Source organism: Rhinatrema bivittatum, chromosome 4 (assembly GCF_901001135.1).
Source record: "Rhinatrema bivittatum chromosome 4, aRhiBiv1.1, whole genome shotgun sequence".
Taxonomy (NCBI): domain Eukaryota; kingdom Metazoa; phylum Chordata; class Amphibia; order Gymnophiona; family Rhinatrematidae; genus Rhinatrema; species Rhinatrema bivittatum.
Genome location: NC_042618.1, coordinates 88,779,445 through 88,805,046, shown reverse-complemented (window position 1 = coordinate 88,805,046; position 25,602 = coordinate 88,779,445). Strand labels below are relative to the sequence as shown.

The 25,602-nt window shown below is 41.1% G+C and overlaps 1 protein-coding gene across 5 annotated transcripts in view; it reads right to left on the bottom strand.

The window, feature by feature from the left end:
• Window positions 1–25,602, bottom strand: part of MIS18BP1 (MIS18 binding protein 1) — a 308,295-nt gene that overhangs the window by 128,846 nt on the left and 153,847 nt on the right. For all 5 annotated transcript variants that reach the window (XM_029598455.1, XM_029598456.1, XM_029598459.1 and 2 more), the window contains one exon: window positions 19,104–20,019. In XM_029598455.1, coding sequence (XP_029454315.1) covers window positions 19,104–20,019 — 916 coding nt within the window. The remainder of the gene's footprint in view (window positions 1–19,103; window positions 20,020–25,602) is intronic.

Genomic DNA, 25,602 nt, shown 5'->3' with positions numbered 1-25,602 from the left:
ATCTCAAGTTACAGCTCATCAGTGCCTCACCCTACTCGGTCACATGGCCTCCACAGTTCACGTCACTCCCATGGCCAGATTGACCATGCGACTAATGCAATGGACACTCAAAACACAATGGATTCAAGCCATTCAACCATTGCATTCTCACATTCAAATAACTCAGGAACTGTGTTCTTCCCTCCTCTGGTGGACATCGATGAACAATCTGCTCAAAGGTCTAACTTTCCAGCAACCAGTTCCACAAGTAACATTAACTACAGATGCGTCCACTTTAGGTTGGGGAGCGCACATTGGTCATCTGAAGACCCAAGGGACGTGGACAAAAACCGAAGCCTCTTTTCAGATAAATTTCCTAGAGCTTCGAGCTATACGTTATGCACTACATGTGTTCAAGGACTGCCTTCTACACACAAGACTGTTCTGATCCAAACGGACAACACAGTAGCCATGTGGTACATCAACAAGCAAGGGGGAACAGGTTCCTACCTCCTTTGCCAAGAAGCAGCACAGATTTGGGACTGGGCCCTAGCACATTCAATTCTTCTAAGGGCCACTTACCTAGCAGGCATCCACAACATAGTAGCCGATCGCCTCAGTCGTCAGCTCCAACCACACGAGTGGTCCTTGGATCCAACGATAGTAACCAAGATCTTTCAATGCTGGGGGTCAACCAACAATAGACCTCTTTGCATCTCACCTGAACTACAAAGTGAACAATTACTGCTCACTGCTACGGCAGGAGAACAGCCTACCAAAGGACGCCTTTGCTCGCCATTGGAACTCAGGCCTGTTATACGCGTATCCACCGATACCGCTCATAACCAAAACTCTAGTGAAGCTGCAACAGGACAAAGGGACCATGATACTCATAGCCCCATACTGGCCTCGGCAGGTATGGTTTCCCACACTGCTAGACCTCTCAGTCAGGGATCCAGTTCGCCTGGGAGTAGCTCCCTATCTCATAACTCAGGAACAGGGTCGGTTGTGCCATCCCAACCTTCAATCCCTATCCCTGACGGCATGGATGTTGAAAGCTTGATTTTACAACCACTCAACCTTCCAACCACTATATCTCAAGTGCTTATAGCGTCACGAAAACCTTCCACTAGAAAGAATTATTCCTACAAATGGAAACAATTTACTTTGTGGTGCACTCAGAAATCTATTGATCCTTTCACTTGCCCTACTAACTCACTCTTAGATTACCTATACCACCTTTCAGACGCTGGCCTTCAGACTTCATCTGTAAGAGTACATTTGAGTGCAATCTCAGCTTACCATAACAAGCTGGGAGACGCACCTATCTCTACACAGCCTCTCGTCAGCAGATTCATGAAAGGCTTAACTCATCTTAAACCTCCATTTCGTCCTCCAAGTATACAATGGGACCTAAATGTAGTATTAACCAGGCTCATGCGTTCTCCATTCGAACCCATAGATACCTGTGACCTAAAATTTCTTACATGGAAAACTGTGTTCCTCATAGCCATTACATCAGCTAGAAGAATCAGTGAACTACAAGCACTTGTCACATACGAACCCTTCACAAAATTCCTACATGACAGAGTGGTTCTCCGTACTCATCCAAAATTCCTTCCTTCTTAAGGTAGTCACGGAATTCCACTTCAACCAATCTATAGTTTTACCAACATTCTTTCCAAGACCTCACTCTCACCAAGGAGAAAGAGACTTACACACCTTGGACTGTAAACGTGCGCTATCCTTCTGCTTAAACCGCACTACAGTCCAAAGAAAGTCCAATCAACTATTTGTATCTTATGATCCAAACAAACCGGGTAAAGCAGTAGGCAAACATACTTTATCAAACTGGCTAGCAGATTGCATACAGTTTTGTTATGAGAAAGCAGGCCTTACTCTTCAAGGGCGAGTAAAGGCACATTCAGTCAGAGCAATGTCAACATCAGTAGCACACCTTCGCTCTGTACCTATTCTGGACATTTGTAAAGCAGCAACATGGAGTTCTCTTCATACCTTTGCAGCTCATTACTGTTTAGACAAAGAAGGAAGACAAGATTCAGCCTATGGACAATCTGTCTTAAAGAACTTGTTTCCAGTGTAATCCCAACTCCTTCTACATCCAACCTACTGTGATCTTCGGCTGATTCATTTCAACAACAATACTTCACTGTTGCCTCAATACCAAATGATTCAGCCTCTAGCTTGCTAATCACCCATATGTGAGGACTAGCATCCTGCTTGTCCTGGGATAAAGCAAAATTGCTTACCTTGTAATAGGTGTTATCCCAGGACAGCAGGATGTAGTCCTCACGAAACCCACCCGCCACCCCGCGAAGTTGGGTACGATACGTTTTATTATTTTATTTTTTGGCTAACGCTAATTGCTACAAAACAGACTGAAGGGAGACCCCTGTGGCCAGGAATATCATGGCATGCTGGGCATGCTCAGTAGGCACTCTGGGTGCCAGTCAAAAGTTTCATAGAAACTTTGACAGAAGTTTTTCCGTATAGGGCTCTATTACTGATGTCACCCATATGTGAGGACTACATCCTGCTGTCCTGGGATAACACCTATTACAAGGTAAGCAATTTTGCTGAACCTAGACTGACATCGATGAGTAAGGAGGTGTTGTATTAGTACTCCTTAATGTGTACATTCTAATCTGCTTAAAACAGAAAAGAAAGTTTAGAATGAGTGAATGGCAAGTATTTTAAGAGAGAATAATTGGGTAAGCATTTGAAAAACATAAAATAATAATAATAATTTATGTTTTTGATAAAAATAGGTGACTAATATTAGAGAAGCATTAATGATATGTCTAATATGCCTATTGATGTTCAGCTGTTTCGCGAGAGAGATACAACAGCTATATTATAATATACTATGGAATGATGCCATAGATTTATCCAATGTTATTGAAATGCACAGAGGCGATAATAGTTCAATATTTGGAATTGAGCCAAGTAAAAGAAAGCTATATATCGTTTGTGCAAAGAAGAAGAGAGAGAGAGAGTATATGATGACAATACAAATAAGTTAAAGGTGAAGCTAAAGAAGAGAATTTATACTAAAAGTCACCAAATATATACTCAAAAGCTACCCACTAGTTATTAAAAAGAAAACTTGCCAAGGTAGGGAAAATGTGATTATCTTTTGATTTTTATTAGCTAGAATTCAGTTACAATAAGGTGCAACACCAACAATTAGGTAACACACTGACTTAGTTTGCTGAAACTATTTTATTAGGGAGATAGTATCTGTTAAAGGTAGGAAGTAGGCATTAACAGTTAAAAGAAAGAAAAGAAGAAGAAGCAAGGCTATTCAAAGCAAAGAAGAAGAAACAAAGCTATTCATCGTACTCAAGCATCGCCCACAAGTAAAAGAAAAAGACAAAACAAAGATAAGAAGAAGAACTAAAGTGAACTAAATACATAAACAAGCTTGTTTATAAACAGTGTTTGAAGTAAAGAAAAGTTACTCACCTGAATAACAGAGACTGGACAGAAGGACTTGTTTAATGAAAAGAGTTTTAAAGTAATTGTAAGTTATAAGTAACAGAAAACCTGATGTAAAGTTATAATAGTAATGGTTATAACTTATACTTATCTGAATTTTTTAAAGAGGTTAATGGATGTTTAAGGTATTTGAAGTATTGTTTGATGAAAGGAAAAAAATAAAACATTTAAGGTAAAAGATAATAATCACAACTTTGGCTTTTATCCTTTTCTTATTTACCTCATTCCTCTCCTAATCGGCAGGAGTATAACTGATCAGGTGATAGAGTGTATTTCACTCTATCCGTTATAAATTACCTGATAAGGAAAGAGGATTTTCATATGTACCTCTTTACTATTAACACCAAGGTTACTCATATCCTTCCCTCGGCCTGGGTATTATTAAAAAGGGAGGGTAACCCGTGTAAAGGCGGTTTACAAAACTATGCTAATAAATGTTTCAAAACAGTTTCAAGAAGTCTCAGCCCACCTTGGTATTGAAACAAGACTCTAGATACTTTAGCTGGGAAGGTAAGAGATTGCTCTCTCTGTAATTCACTATCTAGCCCAGGCTCTCAAGGATCTGAAACAGCCTGGCTGAAGCCTCCTTGCTTTCCTTCAACAACTTGGCTCTTATCAGCCAATCATCCAAATACAGATCCCAAGATGCTCTTTCTCCATAAGGAAATGGCAACTACCACCATCACCTTGGAAAATGTCCTCATCACTGTGGCGAGACCAAAGGAGAGGACTCTGAACTGAAAATGCTTCCCCAAAATGGGGTGGAATGGGGAAACAAGGAATGGTTATTTATTCTCACACATAGCATTAGGACTAGGGGATACTCCATGAAACTAGCAACTGGCAGATTTAAAATAAATTGTAGGAAATATTTTTTCACTCAGCACACATTCAATTTATAGAATTTGTTACTAAAGGATGTGGTCAAGGAAACTAACATAGTGGGATGCAAAAGAAGGTTGGAGAAGTTCCTGAAGGAAAAGTCCAACAGAACAGGTGGTTTGGCCACCAGGGGCTTATTATGCTATACACCTTTCATAAACTTGGACACTAAAGGATGAACGGAAATCAGTTTACACTCTCCCTGAACATGGCACTGAGGTGCACCTTGACTGATAAAGTACTGAAGAGGAAAGACATAAGAACATAAGAACATGCCATACTGGGTCAGACCAAGGGTCCATCAAGCCCAGCATCCTGTTTCCAACAGTGGCCAATCCAGGCCATAAGAACCTGGCAAGTACCCCAAAAACTAAGTCTATTCCATGTTACAGTTGCTAGTAATAGCAGTGGTTATTATCTAAGTCAACTTAATTAATAGCAGGTAATGGACTTTTCCTCAAAAAACTTATCCAATCCTTTTTTAAACACAGCTAAACTAACTGCACTAACCACATCTTCTGGCAACAAATTCCAGAGTTTAATTATGCGTTAAGTGAAAAAGAACTTTCTCCGATGAGTTTTAAATGTACCACATCCTAACTTCATGGAGTGCCCCCTAGTCTTTCTATTATCCGAAAGAGTAAAAAACCGATTCACATCTACCCGTTCTAGACCTCTTATGATTTTAAACACCTCTATCATATCCCCCCTCTGCCGTTTCTTCTCCAAGCTGAAAAGTCCTAACCTCTTTAGTCTTTCCTCATAGGGGAGCTGTTCCATTCCTCTTATCATTTTGGTAGCCCTTCCCTGTACCTTCTCCATCACAATTATATCTTTTTTGAGATGCGGCGACCAGAGTTGTACACAGTATTCAAGTTGCGGTCTCACCATGGAGCGATACAGAGGCATTATGAAATTTTCCGTTTTATTCATCATTCCCTTTCTAATAATTCCCAACATTCTGTTTGCTTTTTTGACTGCCGTAGCACACTGAACCGACGATTTCAATGTGTTATCCACTATGACGCCTAGATCTCTTTCTTGGGTAGCACCTAATATGGAACCTAACATTGTGTAACTATAGCATGGGTTATTTTTCCCTATATGCATCACCTTGCACTTATCCACATTAAATTTCATCTGCATTTTGATGCCCAATTTTCCAGCCTCACAAGGTTTTCCTGCAATTTATCACAATCTGCTCTTGATTTAACTACTCTGATCAGTTTTGTATCATCCGCAAATTTGATTACCTCACTTGTCGTATTTCTTTCCAGATCATTTATAAATATATTGAAAAGTAAGGGTCCCAATACAGATCCCTGAGGCACTCCACTGCCCACTCCCTTCCACTGAGAAAATTGTCCATTTAATCCTACTCTCTGTTTCCTGCCTTTTAGCCAGTTTGTAATCCACAAAAGGACATCGTCACCTATCCCATGACTTGTTATTTTTCCTAGAAGCTTCTCATGAGGAACTTTATCAAATGCCTTCTGAAAATCCAAGTACACTACATCTACCGGTTCACCTTTATCCACATGTTTATTAACTCCTTCAAAAAAGTGAAGCAGATTTGTGAGGCAAGACTTGCCTTGGGTAAAGCCATGCTGACTTTGTTCCATTAAACCATGTCTTTCTATATGTTCTGTGATTTTGATGTTTAGAACACTTTCCACTATTTTTCCTGGCACTGAAGTCAGGCTAACCGGTCTGTAGTTTCCCGGATCGCCCCTGGAGCCCTTTTTAAATATGGGGCTTACATTAGCTATCCTCCAGTCTTCAGGTACAATCGATGATTTTAATGAAAGGTTACACATTTTTACAAATAGGTCTAAAATTTCATTTTTTAGTTCCTTCAGAACTCTGGGGTGTATACCATCCGGTCTAGGTGATTTACTACTCTTCAGTTTGTCAATCAGGTCTACCACATCTTCTAGGTTCACCATGATTTGGATCAGTCCATCTGAATCATTACCCATGAAAACCTTCTCCAGTACGGGTACCTCCCCAACATCCTCTTCAGTAAACACCGAAGCAAAGAAATCATTTAATCTTTCTGCGATGGCCTTATCTTCTCTAAGTGCCCCTTTAACCCCTCGATCATCTAACGGTCCAACTGACTCTCTCACAGGCTTTCTGCTTCGGATATATTTTTAAAAGTTTTTTCTGTGAGTTTTTGCCTCTACGGCCAACTTCTTTTCAAATTCTCTCTTAGCCTGTCTTATCAATGTTTTACATTTAACTTGCCAATGTTTATGTATTATCCTATTTTCTTCTGTTGGATCCTTCTTCCAATTTTTGAATGAGGATCTTTTGGCTAAAATAGCTTCTTTCACCTCCCCTTTTAACCATGCCGGTAATCGTTTTGCCTTCTTATTTATTTATTTATATGCTTTTAAAATATATCGACATTCATAGGACATATCATGCCGGTTCACAATCAACATTGGAAAGGCGGAAGAGGAAATTACAAATAACAGGGAGGGGGGAGGTGGAGCAGGAAAGGAAAAAGGAGAGGATGGGGGCCAGGTGATAGCAAGCGCAGAAGTTGCGGGAATACATCTGGACTGTGCTTCTAGAATGGTATTTTTTAACAATGACCACGCCTCTTGGACATTTTTTACTTTTGTAGCTGCTCCTTTCAGTTTTTTTCTAACAATTTTTCTCATTTTATCAAAGTTTCCCTTTTGAAAGTTTAGCACGAGAGCCTTGGATTTGCACACTGTTCCTCTTCCAGTCATTAAATCAAATTTGATCATATTATGATCACTATTGCCAAGCGTCCCCACCACCGTTACCTCTCTCACCAAGTCCTGTGCTCCACTGAGAATTAGATCTAAAATTGCTCCCTCTCTCGTCGGTTCCTGAACCAATTGCTCCATAAAGCTATCATTTATTCCATCCAGGAACGTTATCTCTCTAGCGTGACCCGATGATACATTTACCCAGTCAATATTGGGGTAATTGAAGTCTCAAAATACAATAGAGCAAGTTACTGCACTTCACAAATATCCCAACAATAAGTGCAGAAAAGGAATTTAGTCCAAACCAAGAAGATTCTTCAAAAGCTCTACAGAGCAGGTAAACTTTTATTCATTTTCAGGCGGCAACTCCACAGACTTATAATAGCAACAGACTAGAATGCGTCCCCCGACACGGTCCCGTGTTTCGCCGAGGGCTGCATCGGGAGGGAGCAATGGTTTTCACAAAGCACTGTAATTAAACATATACTGGTAAGGACATAGAATTGCAAATTGCCGACATAAATCATACAGTACAAATAGTTACACACATACCTGAATGCTAAAGGATTTCAAAATTGGCAGGGAGCGCGTCCATCTTAGATGCAGACAGGCATTTAAACCTCACGGAGTAGGCGCGAAACTCAGGTTGACAGGTCACATTGTCAAGCGGGGCCAATCAAAGTTGCCCCCGTTCCTGAGGCGCAACTAGCAGTGCAAACAGCAAATAATCAAATATTCGCAATACCCGTGAGAATGAACCCTTAGTCACACACTGGGTCCAACAGGCACATTCCATCTCTGATCTGTCCTTCTGCATCGTTGAGGTGGTCCCCCGTTCCCCCCGGGGTGGCAACTACAATGAGCAGTTAGGACATATCGAACAGAGATGGATCTTTCAACTTGATACAGTTGCTCCCAAAGGTCTTAACCGGGAACTAGAGTGGCATTTATTTACCTGAAACCTGTTGGGCCACCTAGATTATTTGCTGTTTGCAGTGCTAGTTGCGCCTCAGGAACGGGGGCAACTTTGATTGGCCCCGCTTGACCATGTGACCTGTCAACCTGAGTTTCGCGCCTACTCCGTGAGGTTTAAATGCCTGTCTGCATCTAAGATGGACGCGCTCCCTGCCAATTTTGAAATCCTTTAGCATTCAGGTATGTGTGTAACTATTTGTATTGTATGATTTATGTCGGCAATTTGCAATTCTATGTCCTTACCAGTATATGTTTAATTACAGTGCTTTGTGAAAACCATTGCTCCCTCCCGATGCAGCCCTCGGCGAAACACGGGACCGTGTCGGGGGACGCATTCTAGTCTGTTGCTATTATAAGTCTGTGGAGTTGCCGCCTGAAAATGAATAAAAGTTTACCTGCTCTGTAGAGCTTTTGAAGAATCTTCTTGGTTTGGACTAAATTCCTTTTCTGCACTTATTGTTGGGGTAATTGAAGTCTCCCATTATTACTGCACTACCACTTTGGTTAGCTTCCCTAATTTCTCTTACCATTTCACTGTCCGTCTCACCATCTTGACCAGGTGGACGGTAGTATACCCCGATCACTATAGTGTTCCACGACACACAAGGGATTTCTACCCACAAAGATTCAATTTTGTATTTAGTCTCATGCAGGATGTTTATCCTGTTGGACTCTATGCCATCCCGGACATAAAGCGCCACACCTCCTCCCGAGTGCTCCTCTCTATCATTGCGATATAATTTGTACCCCGGTATAGCACTGACCCATTGGTTATCCTCTTTCCACCATGTCTCTGAGATGCCAATTAAGTCTATGTCATCATTCACTGCTATACATTCTAATTCTCCCATCTTACTTCTTAGACTTCTGGCATTAGCATACAAACATTTCAAAGTTTGTTTTTTGTTTGTATTTTCATTCTGCTTTTTAATTGATAGGGATAAGTTAGAATTTTTTTAGCTCAGGTGAGTTTTTAGTTACAGCACTTGGACTAATTTTCTAATTATTGGAACCTCACTGTAGGGATGCCCTAATTCTAATGCATCATTAGTATCCTTTAAAGTTACCTCTCTCCGAAACATGCGCTGCTGAGCGACTGTCGGCTTTCTCCTTTGTTTTAGTTTAAAAGCTGCTCCTTTTTAAAGGTTAAAAGCTGCTCCTTTTTAAAGGTTAGCGCCAGCAGTCTGGTTCCACCCTGGTTAAGGTGGAGCCCATCCCTTCGGAAGAGACTCCCCCTTCCCCAAAAGGTTCCCCAGTTCCTAACAAAACTGAATCCCTCTTCCTTGCACCATCGTCTCATCCACGCATTGAGAATCCGGAGCTCTGCCTGCCTCTGGTGACTTGCGCGTGGAACAGGGAGTATTTCAGAGAATGCTACCCTGGAGGTTCTGGATTTAAGCTTTCTACCTAAGAGCCTAAATTTGGCTTCCAGAACCTCCCTCCCACATTTTCCTATGTCGTTGGTGCCCACATGTACCATGACAGCCGGCTTTTTTGACTGCTGCAGTACACTGAGCCGACGATTTTAAAGTATTATCCACTATGATGCCTAGATCTTTTTCCTGGGTGGTAGCTCCTAATATGGAACCTAACATCATGTAACTACAGCAAGGATTATTTTTCCCTATATGCAACACCTTGCAGTTGTCCACATTAAATTTATCTGCCATTTGGATGCCCAATCATCCAAGGTCCTCCTGTAATGTATCACAATCCGTTTGTGATTTAACTACTCTGAATAATTTTGTATCATCCGCAAATTTGATAACCTCACTTGTCGTATTCCTTTCCAGATCATTTATATGTATGTTGAAAAGCACCGGTCCAAGTACAGATCCCCGAGGCACTCCACTGTTTACCCTTTTCCACTGAGAAAATTGACCATTTAATCCTACTCTCTGTTTCCTGTCTTTTAACCAGTTTGTAATCCACAAAAGGACATCGCCTCCTATCCCATGACTTTTTAGTTTTCTTAGAAGCCTCTCATGAGGGACTTTGTCAAACGCCTTCTGAAAATTCAAATACACTACATCTACCGGTTCACCTTTATCCACATGTTTATTAACCCCTTCAAAAATATGAAGCAGATTTGTTAGGCAAGACTTCCCTTGGGTAAATCCATGTTGACTGTGTTCCATTAAACCATGTCTTTCTATATTGCTCTACAATTTTGATCTTGAGAATAGTTTACACTATTTTTCCCGGCACTGAAGTCAGGCTCACTGGTCTATAGTTACCCGGATCGCCCCTGGAGTCTTTTTTAAATATTGTGGTTACATCGGCTACCCTCCAGTGTTCAGGTACAATGGATGATTTTAATGATAGGTTACAAATTTTAACTAATAGATCAGTAATTTCATTTTTGAGTTCCTTCAGTACCCTAGGATGCATACCATCCGGTCCAGGTGATTTGCTAGTCTTTAGTTTGTGAATTTGGCCTATTACATCTTCCAGGTTCACAGTGATTTTGTTCAGTTCGTCTGACTCATCACCCCTGAAAACCATCTCCGGAACTGGTATCTCCCCAACATCCTCATTAGTAAACACAGAAGCAAAGAATTCATTTAGTCTTTCTGCAATGGCCTTACCTTCCTTAAGAGCCCCTTTAACCCCTCTGTCATCTAATGGTCCAACCGACTCCCTCACAAGTTTCTTGCTTCGGATATATTTTAAAAAGTTTTTATTATGAGTTTTTGCCTCTATGGCCAACTTCAATTCAAATTCTCTCTTCGCCTGTCTTATCAATGTTTTACACTTAACTTGACAATGCTTAAGTTTTATCCTATTTTCTTCAGATGGATCCTTCTTACAATTTTTGAAGGATTTTTTTTTGGCTAAAATAGCCTCTTTCACCTCACCTTTTAACCATGACGGTAATCGGTTTGCCTTCCTTCCACCTTTCTTAATGTGTGGAATACATATGGACTGCGCCTCTAGGATTGTATTTTTAAACAATGTCCATGCCTGTTGAACACTTTTAACCTTTGCAGCTGCATCTTTCAGTTTTTTTTCTAACTATTTTCCTCATTTTATCAAAGTTTCCCTTTTGAAAGTTTAGTGTTTGAGCTGCAGATTTACTTATTGTCCCCCTTCCAGTTATTAGTTTAAATTTGATCATGTTATGATCACTGTTGCCAAGTGGCCCCACCACCATTACCTCTCTCACCAAATCCTGTGTTCCACTAAGAATTAAATCTAAAATAGCTCCCTCATCATGGACCAAAATATCCCAAAGTAGAATCCACAACCGACCTTTGTAATTTATTTGGAAAATTTTTCAAATTGAAAAAATCAATACTGACTTCCCCTCAACAATTCCGATAACTCCAGGTATTCAGCCAACTTACTGCTGGGACACATTTGAACTAGTCGCTAGCACTGAAATTATACAAATCATCTCTAAAATGAAATCCTCCTCTCATCCGTTATCTCTCTGTTCTACTGCCTTCTTAAAAACAATCAAAGAAGACATAACCCTACCTGTTGCCAACAGTGTCAATTCCTTCCTTTCCAAAGGCATATTACGAGATTCATTTAAGTTTGCTGCCGTTACTCCAATCCTAAAAAAACAGCAACAAACAAACCAGACTTTTGCGATTTCCGCCCAATTTCATCTCTACCATTCCTTGCCAAGATAATCAAATCTGTTGTCTTGAAACAACTCACTACATATCTAGATGATCACTCACTTTTAGATCAATATCAATTTGGTTTCAGATCCAACTATAGCACTGAAATGCTTTTAATCTCAAGTACAGACATCATCCACCGTGGCTTCAACACATGAACTTCATACATCTGTTTCTCTAGACCTTACTGCAGCATTCAACACTATAAACCATGACTTATTAATATCTTGACTCATCAATTTTGGCATAATTGGAACAGTATTATCCTGGTTTCAATTCTACCTCTCAAACAGATCACAACAGGTCTTTATACACAATGGGGCGGATTTTCAGAGCCCTGCTCGCCTAAATCCGCCCAAAACCGGGCGGATTTAGGCGTGCAGGGCCCTGCGCGCCGGTGAGCCCATTTTACATAGGCTCCAAGGCCTCCAAGGCCGCTCCGATTTCGGAGCGGCCTTGGAGGGAACGGGGGTAGGCAGTGCGGCTCGGCGCGCGCCGGCTATACAGAATTCATAGCCTTGCGCGCGCCGATCCAGGATTTTAGGTGATACGCGCGGCTCCGCGCGTATCTACTAAAATCCCGTGTACTTTTGTTTGTGCCTGGAGCGCCAACAAAAGTACGCCAACGCGCCTTGTTTGAAAATCTACCCCAATAGCTCACAAACTTTTGACCTAAAAACAGGAGTCTCACAAGGATCTGCACTCTCAGCCATCTTATTTAATATCTATTTAGTGCCAATTTGTCAATTGCTGTCTACCTGAGGTGTATCATATCGTTTATATGCTGATGGAATTCAATCCCTATAGATTTGAGATCTATGGATGATGTTAAGAAATTTAAATCTTCTTATAAAGAATTTCTCCTTGCCCGTGCGTTCAAGTTGTAACGCAATGTATTGAATGTCATTTGCTTCTGTGTCGATGAGTATTGTATTGAAGTGAATATGTTCGACTTTATATTTAGATGTGACATTATTTTATTTTTGTTTTTTTATTATTGTTTTTAATTTATAATGTTTGTTTGTTTTAGTTTTTGTGAAACTTTGTGATTTTATTATTATGTATGTAATTTTGTATATCGCTTAGGCCATTTGTGTTAAGCGATTAATAAATTTCTTCAAATACAAATACAATTTTACTTTCCAACCAAAAGCAGCTGGAATTCTACTCTAAGATATCTTAAACTCTGTCTGTCCACAATCAAAACTTGGTTATCCCATAACAAACTCTGTTTAAACCTAACAAAAACAGAAATAATGATTCTTGGACATCCGCATTTTGACAATATACCTAAATCTGTCTCTATTAATAATACACCCATCAACATCACTGATCAAGTTCGTATAGTGAAATTGAAAGGTGGAAATGATCAATGCGTGGAGAAAGACGAAGAAATGGCAGATATATTAAACGAATACTTCAGTTCTGTGTTCACTAAAGAAGACCCTGGAGAAGGACCATCTCTACACAACAAGAAACTGGAAGGAAGTGGAATAGATGAAAACCCTTTTACAGTAGAAAATGTATGGGAAGAGCTAAAGAATCTGAAAGTGGACAAAGCCATGGGACCTGATGGGATTCATCCAAGGATACTGAGGGAGCTCAGAGATGTGCTGGCGGGTCCGATGTGTGACCTGTTCAATAGATCCCTAGAAACGGGAGTGGTGCCGAGTGATTGGAAAAGAGCGGTGGTGGTTCCGCTTCACAAGAGTGGGAACAGAGAGGAAGCTGGTAACTACAGACCGGTTAGCCTCAATTCGGTGGTGGGAAAAGTAATGGAGTCACTGTTGAAAGAGAGAATAGTGAACTATCTACAGTCCGGAGAATTGCTGGACCAGAGGCAGCATGGATTCACCAGGGGAAGATCCTGTCAGACAAATCTGATTGACTTTTTTGACTGGGTAACCAAGGAATTGGATCGAGGAAGAGCGCTCGATGTCATCTACTTAGATTTCAGCAAAGCTTTTGATACGGTTCCACATAGGAGACTGGTGAATAAAACAAGAAGCTTAGGAGTGAGTGCCAAGTTGGTGACCTGGATTGCAAACTGGTTGACGGACAGAAGACAATGTGTGATGGTAAATGAAACTTTCTCGGAAGAGAAAGCAGTTTTAAGTGGTGTACCGCAAGGATCGGTGTTGGGACCGGTCCTGTTCAATATCTTTGTGAGCGACATTGCGGACGGGATAGAAGGTAAGGTTTGTTTTTTGCGGATGACACTAAGATCTGCAACAGAGTGGACACGCCGGAAGGAGTGGAGAGAATGAGACGGGATTTAAGGAAACTGGAAGAGTGGTCAAAGATATGGCAGCTGAGATTCAATGCCAAGAAGTGCAAAGTCATGCATATGGGGAGTGAAAATCCGAATGAACTGTATTCGATGGGGGGGGGGGGGGGGGGAAGGCTGATCTGCACGGAGCAGGAGAGAGACCTTGGGGTTATAGTGTCTAATGATATGAAGTGTGCGAAACAATGCGACAAGGCGATAGCAAAAGCCAGAAGAATGCTGGGCTGCATAGAGAGAGGCATATCGAGTAAGAAAAGGGAAGTGATTATCCCCTTGTACAGGTCCTTGGTGAGACCTCACCTGGAGTACTGTGTTCAGTTCTGGAGACCGTATCTTCAAAGAGACAGAGACAAGATTGAAGCGGTACAGAGAAGGGCGACCAGAAAGGTGGAGGGTCTTCATCGGATGTCATACGAGGAGAGATTGAAGAATCTAAACATGTACACCCTGGAGGAAAGGAGGAGCAGGGGTGATATGATTCAGACTTTCAGATACTTGAAAAACTTTAACGATCCAAAGACAACAACAAACCTTTTCCGTCAGAAAAAAATCAGCAGAACCAGAGGTCACGAGCTGAGGCTCCAAGGAGGAAGACTAAGAACCAATGTCAGGAAGTATTTCTTCATGGAGAGAGTGGTGGATGCCTGGAATGCCCTTCCGGAGGAAGTGGTGAAGTCCAAAACTGTGAAGCACTTCAAAGGGGCGTGGGATAAACACTGTGGATCCATCAGGTCTAGAGGACACGTATAAAGAGCAGGCAGCAAAACACTGCACGGAGTGGCAGTAACCACAGAGGCATTCACGGAGTGGGATGCCAGTGGCCAGTGGTTGGTGTTCCACCTTCACGGAGCGGAAGGATGGAGGGCTGCCATCTCCCAATTAAAAAAAGAAAAAAAACAAACAAAAAAAACCAAAACAAAACAGGGATGGGTTCATGGGCTATAGGTATTACCAATTATTAGGCTTATTCAATTACCAATTATTAGGCTTTTCAATATTTGATAGTTAATGTGACTTTCAAGGCATACTTCACTTTCAATGCATATCCAGCATAGCTCCCAGCTTCAACGGCAGTTGAGAAGAAAAATTAATACTTCACACATATCCAGCATTGCTCTCTGCTTCAACGGCAGAGAGCTATGCTGCCGCTTAACCCAACTAATCAAACTTAATATTTCACTTGGAAGCAGCTCCATCACTGCTCTCTACATTAATAGAGGGGGTGAAAGGGAAATAGAACCTAAGGTTACTAAGAGCAAGAGAAACAGATAAGTATGAGAAAAAAGAAGTGTGAAGCTTGCTGGGCAGACTGGATGGACCGATTGGTCTTCTTCTGCCGTCATTTCTATGTTTCTATCTTGGCGTTCTTCTAGATCTAAAAATAAACTTTTCCAATCACATCAAATCCATTACTAAATCCTCCTTCTACAAACTTCGATTGCTCAGACATATCAAACCACAAATTGAACCATCCCTATTCCGTACAGTACTTCAATCCTTGATTTTTACTGGCTTGAATTACTGTAATTCTCTTTGTCTAGGATTACCTCAAACCGCTCTACGCCCTCAACAACTCATCCAGAATGCCGCAACAAGACTTCTCTCTAAGCATAAGGTACATGAACATATTACACCAACTCTTTTCCACCTCCACTGACTTCCCATTAAATGGTGAATTCAATACAAAAGCTTAACAATAACACACAATCTCATCCATAACAATCACAATTCATGGCTTTCAGCAACTCCACATTTTAAGGGTTTTAAGGGTTTTTATATACCGCGGCTCGTTTGCAAATATCACCTCGGTTTACAATGAACATTAAATTAGCAACAAGCTTTACAATCCAACATATTTAAATAATGATACATCGCTGAATACATATAATTAAAATTAAACTAAACTAGATTTAGCGGGGGCGCAAAGGGCTGGGCATCAAATTAATCGTACCTTATTAACAGTACAGATATTTACAAGGTCGGACTTAGTTGACAGATAAATTACAATATTACTACTATTGCAAGTAAATAGGACATCATGGTGTGTTTAACGTATAGAAAATCACTGATTGGAATGGGAAGATGGTATTATATATTATATATATATATATTATATATTATACATCTTTACACCCCTTGCAGAAATTTAAGATCAAAAACCAATTACTGTTACAAATTCCATTTCTAAAATCCAATAGACTAAACATAACACATGAATGTGCCTACTCCATCGCAGGTCCTATTCTATGGAACACTTTACCACCTTGTCTGAGACTAATTTCCAACTCCAAAGAGTTTAAAAAGGCACTAAAACATCACCTCTTTACATTGGCTTTTCCAGATTTTTGCGATCCCTCAATTCTTAATAAATAGCTTTTCTTCTACTCTATGATCTCCCTTCACAATCCCACTTCATTCTGATATAGATCTGTCATGTCACCATTTAAAAAAAAAAAATTTATTACGTTATTTTGTAATTATCTTCTTCTACCTTATTTATGTTTTTAGTTTTTATGTTGTTTTAAGTTATTTTAACTTTGTTTTTCTGAATATTATGTATGTTTTTGTTGTGACCCACCCAAACTTTGGTGGGTGCAGGAGCAAATATTTTAAAATAAATAAATATTCTTCTGTGCACCAAATTGGGCTTCCTGAGGCTATCTTTATCTTCTCAGCATAAGACTGCTGTTGGTGCTAATGATGGTCATGTCAATCATGTTTAAAATGCTCATGTTTCTTCAACACAGTTCCAGTGACTGATGTTGCTTTACCTTCGATGCAGGGGAGCTGGGGGAGCTTGAACTCAAGGCTTCGGCCTTAGAAGATGGGGGAGTTTATGATGAGCTCCCGCTCAACTCCTTTTCCAGCAAGGCTGCACTGCAGGAGGAGGACCTACTGCAACTCTGGCAAGATCTGTGTAATTCCTCAATTTGAAGAGCCCAGGAACTCTGCAGGTGTGAGGACATCCATCTGCAAGCATGGCAGTCCTTCTAGTCATGAACCAGTCCAAGGCATCGATAACATAATTTGTGACCATTGGTGGGGGACATAATCTTTCCACAGATGCAACTCTTAAAAACCACTCACTGTGGTTGATTTCTTCTGCCCAGACATGGTTGAAGAGAAGGTCACACTTTGTCAAAAAGTTCAGTTTTTTTTTTCAGTACCATTGAAAAGTGCTGTTGTGAAGTTAAAGAAGTAGTGAGGCAACTTAAGAAGAAACAGAAGTAAAAAAAAAAAATTAAAGGCATTTTAAAGATTTTTAAATAAAAAACGTAAGAGAGAGAGAGATTTTATCCATGTTGAGGAAACACACAAGGCAATAAAACTTCTGCACATGCCCAACAGAGCTTAAAGATCTAGTTTGGAGAGATTAATCTGTTCGGTGCCAGTAGACTATGTCACCCATATGTAATGACTTATTCAGCCTGCTTATCGATGAAAAATATGCTTGGCAGAACAGACTGCCACCAGAAAAATCAGTCTTCCGGGCAAGGCCCTTCAAAGAAGCCTCTTTAAAAGGCTCAAAGGCCATAGATCGAGGTTCTAGGGACTGATCTGTCTGGATGACAAGGAATATATTTTGGAGACTTTGATTTCTACTGTTTGTTTTTTTTTTAAATAAAAATATAATTTCATTGGTGTAGAATGGCATGTTAAAAATTATGGGATGCATATAATTGTATTGTATTCTTATAGTAGCATCTCTAACATGTGCTCATTATTGCTACTGGTCAGAATCTTCAGCAGTCAGTGGAAAAAGGTGTACAAGGTGATACCATCTCCCAGCTAGTGATAATTTCCACTTGGCTTATAAGACTTTATGAATTTATAATTATTTGGTTAAGATTCTTTTAGTGGGCACCTTTATTTAATTGCAGCGTTCATTCTGGTTTACCCAGCTAAGGTTGGTCATACATAGGGGCCTTCATTTTTGGTTTTATTTTTTTTGCCCCTGGGAATTTATCAGAGTTTATTATGACAAGAACAAAAACAAGAGAAAATCAGTAGAAAAAAAATCTAATTATTCGGTAAATACTGGAGTTTAATTTGGTGAACAGAAGCCAGGATAGTAAAATATTAAGCAGATTCTCCTACCACTCACTCAGCAACATATCCCTCTGTACCCCTATTCTCTGCTTAGCATGTCTCTCTTTCTTCCTACCACCACCCAGAATCTCCCCATTCCCACTGCAACAGAATTCATCCTTAATGGCTGTGGTTCCAGTCTCTTCCTTTGGTAGCATGCTTGCTGTGACACCTACGCTCTACAGCACTGCACTTCTGCTTTTCTGTAGACCAAGGAGCCTGCCGGGAAGGGGTTTTGGTGGGGGGATGGTGCCACTTCAGCAAGCGCTTTCCAGGTGGAGGAAGGGTGGGACTTGAAATGCTGCAATTGCTTTGGTCCGCACTAGCTTCCAACAGTGGTGGGAGGCTTTGAAACCCTGCATATCTGCAGTTCTGGAGTTGCTCTTTAATCAACTTAAAATTAGGGTGAAAATTGGTTTAAAATAATTGTCACCTTTGGAAAAAATATGGCAATTTATGGGTGAAAACTGGTTTAAACTGAAAATGCAGGATTCTAGTCATTCGTAAGTACCACTAGTTTCACCAAAATGTAGGAATTCATCCTACTTTTGTTTTGACCTGGTAGTTTTCTCCTTTTCCTTTGTACTTCCAGCTCAACTAAGAACCTGTGGTACCATGAGTTTTAATTTGCAACTACCAAAGCATATTTTCCTTATTTTATATTCTTGTCCCTGACATACCTGGTCTAGTCATTGCAGCAACAACATGAGCCAGGGGCCATGCAACCATCCATAATGTTGCAAACATGGGTCTGGAATCAAATCACAAGGTGTCACCTTAAGCAATGACCATGACTCCCTTCCTCTCCTCTAGGGACTGTGAATGCTGCCTTCTCAGCATTCTCACCTACAGCTAACATGAGGGTCAATATTCGACTTGGGAATTGAGCTGGAGACCTTCTGTACTGCAGTGCACAGCACTTGCTAACTGAACCACTAGGATCAACCCATCCCAGAGTTCCATAATTTTATTTTTACTAGAAAAATCTCTCATACTTACTTTTTTAACCTTTCCATTTCCTTCGTAGTCCAATTCTCTTCTTCAGTGAGCTTTGCAAAGGGGTCAGTGGACTTCTGCTGCCTTTTATTCTTGGCTCTAGCTGTCCTGCCAGCTGGTGAACTCAGAGTATCCTTGGCTGTCTGCGAAGGGTTTTTTGTTGATAATGTTCTAGATTTCAGGTTTTTCATCTGATATTCTTCACTGCTTTCTGTTTCAGACTGGAACTTATTCTTCAAAGACTGCACAACTCTCCTAGTACAATAGTTTGATGTTTTTGGTTTCTCTATCAGAGAGTCACCATTCAGACTTTCATTGCTCAGCTGAGTAGGATGAGCTTTCATCACAGTTTTCAGTTCTAAATTGCTGTCCTGATCTGACTCATCTGACAATGGCAGATATTTTTTAAATGGAGTCTGTGGAAAATGTCCCATTCTCTTATGCTCTGTAGAGTTCTTCTGATTACTTTGTATGGTCCTGTGCTTGGAGAAATTCTTAAAATATTGACCCGTCTGCTCAGAGGAGACTTTCAATTTCCTTTTGATAGATAAAGGACCAAATTCCTCATCTTCAGACCGGCTGTCTTCTAAAGAATTTCCTATCAAGTTTAATGATTTCTGTAAAGACCCTTTTTTGTCTTTGATTTCAGTTTCATTTTCAGATGTATTATTCTCTGTATTGTTTTCTGTTATGGTTTCACAAAAACTCTGATAAGCTAAATTGTGCTTTTTGAATGTCTCCTGCAACTTAGATTTTGAATTTAATGGTGTTAACAAAACAACTGGGTGTTTCTTCATACAGCTGCTGTTATCTTTGGCTTCACTTTCTTCTGTATCAGAAAGGTACGTTTTTGGAGAATGTTTTTGATTAGAAAACTTGACTTCTTCTTTGGAATTTTTCCTGAACACCTTTTCTTTTTCTAAATAAAAAAGCAAGAACTTTTTTATTATATGAATAAGATTTCTACTGCATAGTCCTCTAAAATTCGTTATCCTGACAGCAAAATGCATAAGTTCGAATGCAAAAAACCCCCTCACATCTATACTTTTTAATTTGCAAAAAGAAAAAAATCACAAAAAATTCACATCCTAAGCAGAAATATGTCACATTAACTGCATATTTTAATATTGAAGGAAAACATTCTATTAGGTGAAGAACACTAACACCAGTAAAAATGGACTTGTCAGGTTAATCCATGGTATGCTATTATTTCTGATGCATTTGTTCAAGAATAGTCAACAAAAAAAATTATTTATACTGAAATTACTACTTACTTGAAAATTTTCTTTCCTTTAATACAGTCAGACCAGAACAGACCAGTGGGTTGTGCATGCCAACCAGCAGATGGAGACGGAGATTAATAGACTCAATGTCATTCCATATATACCTCTGTACTGAAACCAGCCTGCCAGTATTCCTGTAACTCAAATCTACAGCAAACATAATTTTACTCAAGGTGAGATTATAAAATCTTTTTCGTTAAACCAGTAGACTTCCAGAAGAACTAGGAAGCAGAAATGAAAGAACAAGAATCCCAGAAGGGAACTAAGAAAGTAACACCTGCAGCAGAGGAGAGAAACCATTCCTATCCTCAACTCTGCCAATTTATCTGCAAGCTAACTTGCAGAATAGAGAGGTCCCTGATCTGACTATATTAAAGGAAAGGAAGTTATCAGGTAACTAATTTCACCTTCTTCTTCACCCAATCAGACCAGGCCAGATCAGTGGGATATACACAAGCTACTCCCATACAGAGTGGGATGTTGCCCTAACTCCTCACAATACCATTGAGGCAAAGGAAGCCTCCTCTTGAGCTCTGACATCCATGCAGTAATGTTTAGAAAAGGTATGCAACGATGACTAAGTCACCACTTTACAAATCTCCAAGGGAGAAACCAATTGGAACTCTGCCCATGAAACCACCTACACTTGTGTGGAATAAACCTTTACTTGTCTCAGCAAAGGCACGCCTGAATCCACGTAAACTGTTAATCCAGTGCATCACCTCACCTTTCTGCATTCCACCATAGAGAACAAAGATGATCAGAGTGTCAAAAAACCCTAGTGACCTTGAGATATCTTAAAACATATCTCCTCACATTAAGAGGGCAAAGATCTGCACAGACCATAGAACCTGTTTGCCTGCTAAAAGGAGGTAGGGAATTAGATTGATTCTAATGAAAATTTGAAACGACCTTTGGAAAAAAGGAACAGCACTAATCTGAATACTTTCCTTCGTAACCAATAAGAATAGTTCCCTACAAGAAAGCACCTGCAACTCAGACATCTTCCGAGCTGAACAAATAGCAACCAAAAAGGCAGTCTTCAAAGTGAGCAGTCTTAGAGAAACTGCTTTGACAGGAGCAAACTACTAAAAGATAAAATCAAATTCAGATACTAAGGAGGGACAGGAATCCTAAAAGGTAGTCTAATATGTTTAATGCCTCTCAAAATCCAAGACACATCCAGATGAGATGACAGTGGCTTACTACAAATATGACCCCTATAACAAGAGTGAGCTACAACTTGAACTTTCAAAATGTTACGGGTCAATCCCTTAGTAAGGCCTTCCTCAAAAAACTCCAAAATCAATAGAATGGGTGCCACTCAATGGGCACACTGATGCTAAGAGCATGAATCCTCAAAAACTCTCCAAACCCACACGTCAGCCAAGGAGGTGGAGAATTTTCTAGCCTTCAGAAGCGCGGCCACCATTGCCTGAGAATAACCCATCTTTGCTAAACGTGCTCTCTCAAGAAAGTTGATCCAGATCCTTGTGAAACATTTGACTCTAGAAAAGAACCTCCCTGTAAGACATTAGATACCAAGGATCCATATACCACTGCTGCAGGCCCAGCCTGGATCTATCAAGAAAACCAACCCTGAGAATTTTCTGCAATCTTTTGAAGAATCCTGCCTATTATGAACCATGGAGAAAAAACGTAAATATCCCTTCTGTATGCTATTCCTGAACCAAGTCATTAATCCCAGATGAATGTCTCTCTTGTGGATGAAAAGGTTCTGAACCTTCTTGTTCTGACTGGACACCATTACGTACCAGACAGGAAGACCCCATCTGGCAACAATCTGCTTGAAGGCTCTCAGAGAGAGACCACTCTCCTGGGCCCACTATATTGTGACTGAGGTAATCCACTCGAACATTGTCTACCTCCTGCTATATGTGACACTGCTAAGGCCTATAAATTCTTTTCCATCAAGGAAAGGAAAACATCCTTTTCCAATCACACTTGAAGATTCCCGGTGCCCCCTGATTTATGTACGCTACTGCCATGGTGTTCTCAGACATCATTCTGACAGCCTTCCCAATAGCCAAGGTGTAAACTCCAGAAAAGCCAGCCATCCAGCTCCAGCTTCCAAGCGATTGATAGACCACATTGCTTCCTCCAGAGTCCAACAACCCCAAGCAAACAGTTCTTAACAGTGCATTTCCAAACCTGAAATACTGGTATCAGTAATCATTATGATCCAGGCTGGGGTCATCAAGTCCACTCCCCGGTACAAGTGACTCTTCAAGAAACCACAGCAAACATTGCTTCCTCAACTCTGGCAGAGACAGTCTTACCGAAAAATCCTGAGCTTGGGGAATCTACCTGGATAGCAAAGCTCGCTGAAAAGGTCACATCTGTGCTCTTGGCCATGGTCCGAGATCCAAGGCCATTGCCATGGAACAGAGAGCCTGAAGATAGGACTATACCATTCTCAAAGCATGTACTTGCCCCCACAGCTTCTGAACTCTCTTTTCTGTCAGATGCACACAACCTATCTTCAAATCAAATGTGGCTGCTAGGTAGTCCATGGTCTGAGAGGGCTGAAGATTGCTTTTTGAAAAGTTGTCAATTCACCCTAATTCCTGCAACAGCGGAAGATGTAGGCCATTACCTTGCCGTTGAGCTCCCATTCGTGAGGGTGGAAGAGGTGGCTGAGTCTGTCTGCCTCGGAGTTTCTCACACCGGGGAGATAAGTTGCTTGAAGTTGAATTGAGTGCACTAGAGTCCATTCCAGTAGTATGGATTCCTTGCAGAGAGTCCTAGAACCTGACCCTCCTTGTTTACGTAGTACATGGTGACCTGGTTGTCTGTATAAATCATGACTGATTTGTGTTGAAGAATCTTTGAGAAGGTATAGACAGCATAGCGAATGACGCAGAGTTCTAACAGATTGATTTGGTAGTTTCATTCCTTCGTCGACCATAGGCATTGAGTCTTTAGATGTAAGACATGGGCTCCCTATCCCGTCGTGGAGGCGTCTGTAGTCAGTACGATTTGATGAGGTGGATGCCAGAATGGCACACCTGAGTGCAGAGTCATTGGGTGTAGCCACCAGTCGATGTCCTTGATCATGGAACAGGTCAGGAATATCTTTTGAGACATGTGGTGAAAGAATTGAGACCACTGGGATTTTAAGCTCCACTGGAGGTGTCACATGTGTAGACAAGAGTAAGGTATCACATAAGTGGCTGCTGCCATGTGATCCAAGAGTATCCATATTTGATGTGTGGTGGGATGTTGTAGATCCCTTACTGACCTGGCTAGGGACTGAAAAGTGAGCATTCTTTGTTCCGGGAGGAAGGCATTGCCGAGTTGGGTATTGATAAGTGATCCTATGAACTGTATTGTTTGTGACAGGCTCCAGGTAAGATTTCTCATAATTGACTAAGAAGCCTATATTCTCCAGGAAGGATAGGACTCATAGTTGCTGGGTGTGAATTAGATCGCAATTGGGGGCTACTAGGAGCCAATCATCGAGATAGGGGAAGAGTGTTATGCCTTCCTTGCAAAGGTGGCCCACAAGGCATTTGGTAAAAACTCTCGGCGTGGAGGATAGGCCGAAGGGAAGTATTTGATACTGATAGTGCTGAATGTAAGCTTGGAAGCAGAGGTAGCGCCATGAAGAGGGGTGCATGGGTACGTGGGCATAAGCATTTTTGAGGTCCAGTGAGCACATCCAGTCCTCTGGTTGTAGGGATGGTAAGATTTAACACCTCAACGTCATCCCTCAACTCCATCTACTATCGTTAGCCTTTTTTGAATTAATAACCTGTCCTTTCTCTTCCTTCTTCGCCAAGTTCTAGTCACCCTGTTAAATGTAACTGCCTTTTTCCACACCATTGTTATAGTTAATGTTTTACTATGCACCCCTGTTTTATGTGAACCAGCATGATGTGATTGCGATCTCGAATGCCGGTATATAAAAATCCGAAATAAATAAATAAATAAATATTCTTGAGAGAGGTCATCTTGAATTTCTCCTTGATGAAGAATTTGTTCAGCCCTCTGAGGTTGAGGATGGGTCTCAGGCCTCCCGTGTTCTTGGGTATGAGGAAATATTGTGAATAAAATCCCCGGGATCGTTGGTAGCGGGGTACCTTCCGTATTGCTCTCTGGTCCAGGAGAAGCTTGATCTCCTGCAAGAGAAGGGGATCGTCGGTCCCCTGGGAAGGAACTATTACATGCAGTAATGGGGGAAGCGTCTTGAAATTCAGATGGTAGCCTTTCCGGATGATGCTGAGGACCCAACAATCTGATGCAATCTGTTCCCATGCTGATACAAAATAAGTAAGCCGGCCTACAAAGATTTGCAGTTGCTGTGGCTGCAGAGGGATCAAAAAGACGTTGGAGTCTTCAGAGCAGCGGTTGGGGTTGGCTTGGGCGTATGCTGTGTTCGGGGTCTGCCCTGTTGAGGTTGTATCTGGGGTGGCTGAGGCCTCTGGGTGACATAGGAAGGAGGGCAGTATGGAAGGTACAGCTTGTAAGAGCGCCGTGGGTAGAAAGGTCTTCTGAAGGAGGGATAATATCGTCTTGAGGCCGATGGATCCTGGAAGGTGGTAAGAGGATACCGCCACACTTTGTTCCTTAAGTTGCGATACAGTCTCACGAAGCTTATCACCAAATAAGTTATCTCCTTTACAGGAGAGATTGTTGAGCTTGTCATGGATATCCCTCAAGGGTTGTGCTTGCTTGTAACCAGGCTATGCGTCTTGCAGCAACAGCGGCTGCAGATGTCTGGGCCGATATGTCGAAGGCATCATAGACAGCACATAAAAGGTGACATAAGCCCTCTTCTAAATCATTCACCAAATGTCCATGTTGGTCCGATCCAGACGGTTGGTCCTCGGCAGATTTTAAATGCTGGAGACACTCATATAGACATTGTGTGATATAAATTGGTGCTGTTGCACCTTGGCGTTTAACATTGATCCCTGGAACACCTTTCGCCCAAAGTCATCCAGGTAACGATTGTCTTTGCCTGGTGGGGTATTTGAATATAAATGTGTCTTCCTGGCCTTTTTCATGGCAGATTCTACAACGATAGAGGCATGAGGAAGCTGTACTGCGGCAAAGTGCTGAGATTTTCGCATTCTGAATTTCAGCTTTATTTTCCTAGAAGTGGTGGGCGTGGAGAAAGGGATCTCCCAGGTTTTGTCCATGACTGTGTCGAGCACTGAGTGAGACGGAAGTGCTGTAGGTTCCACTGGAGGTCG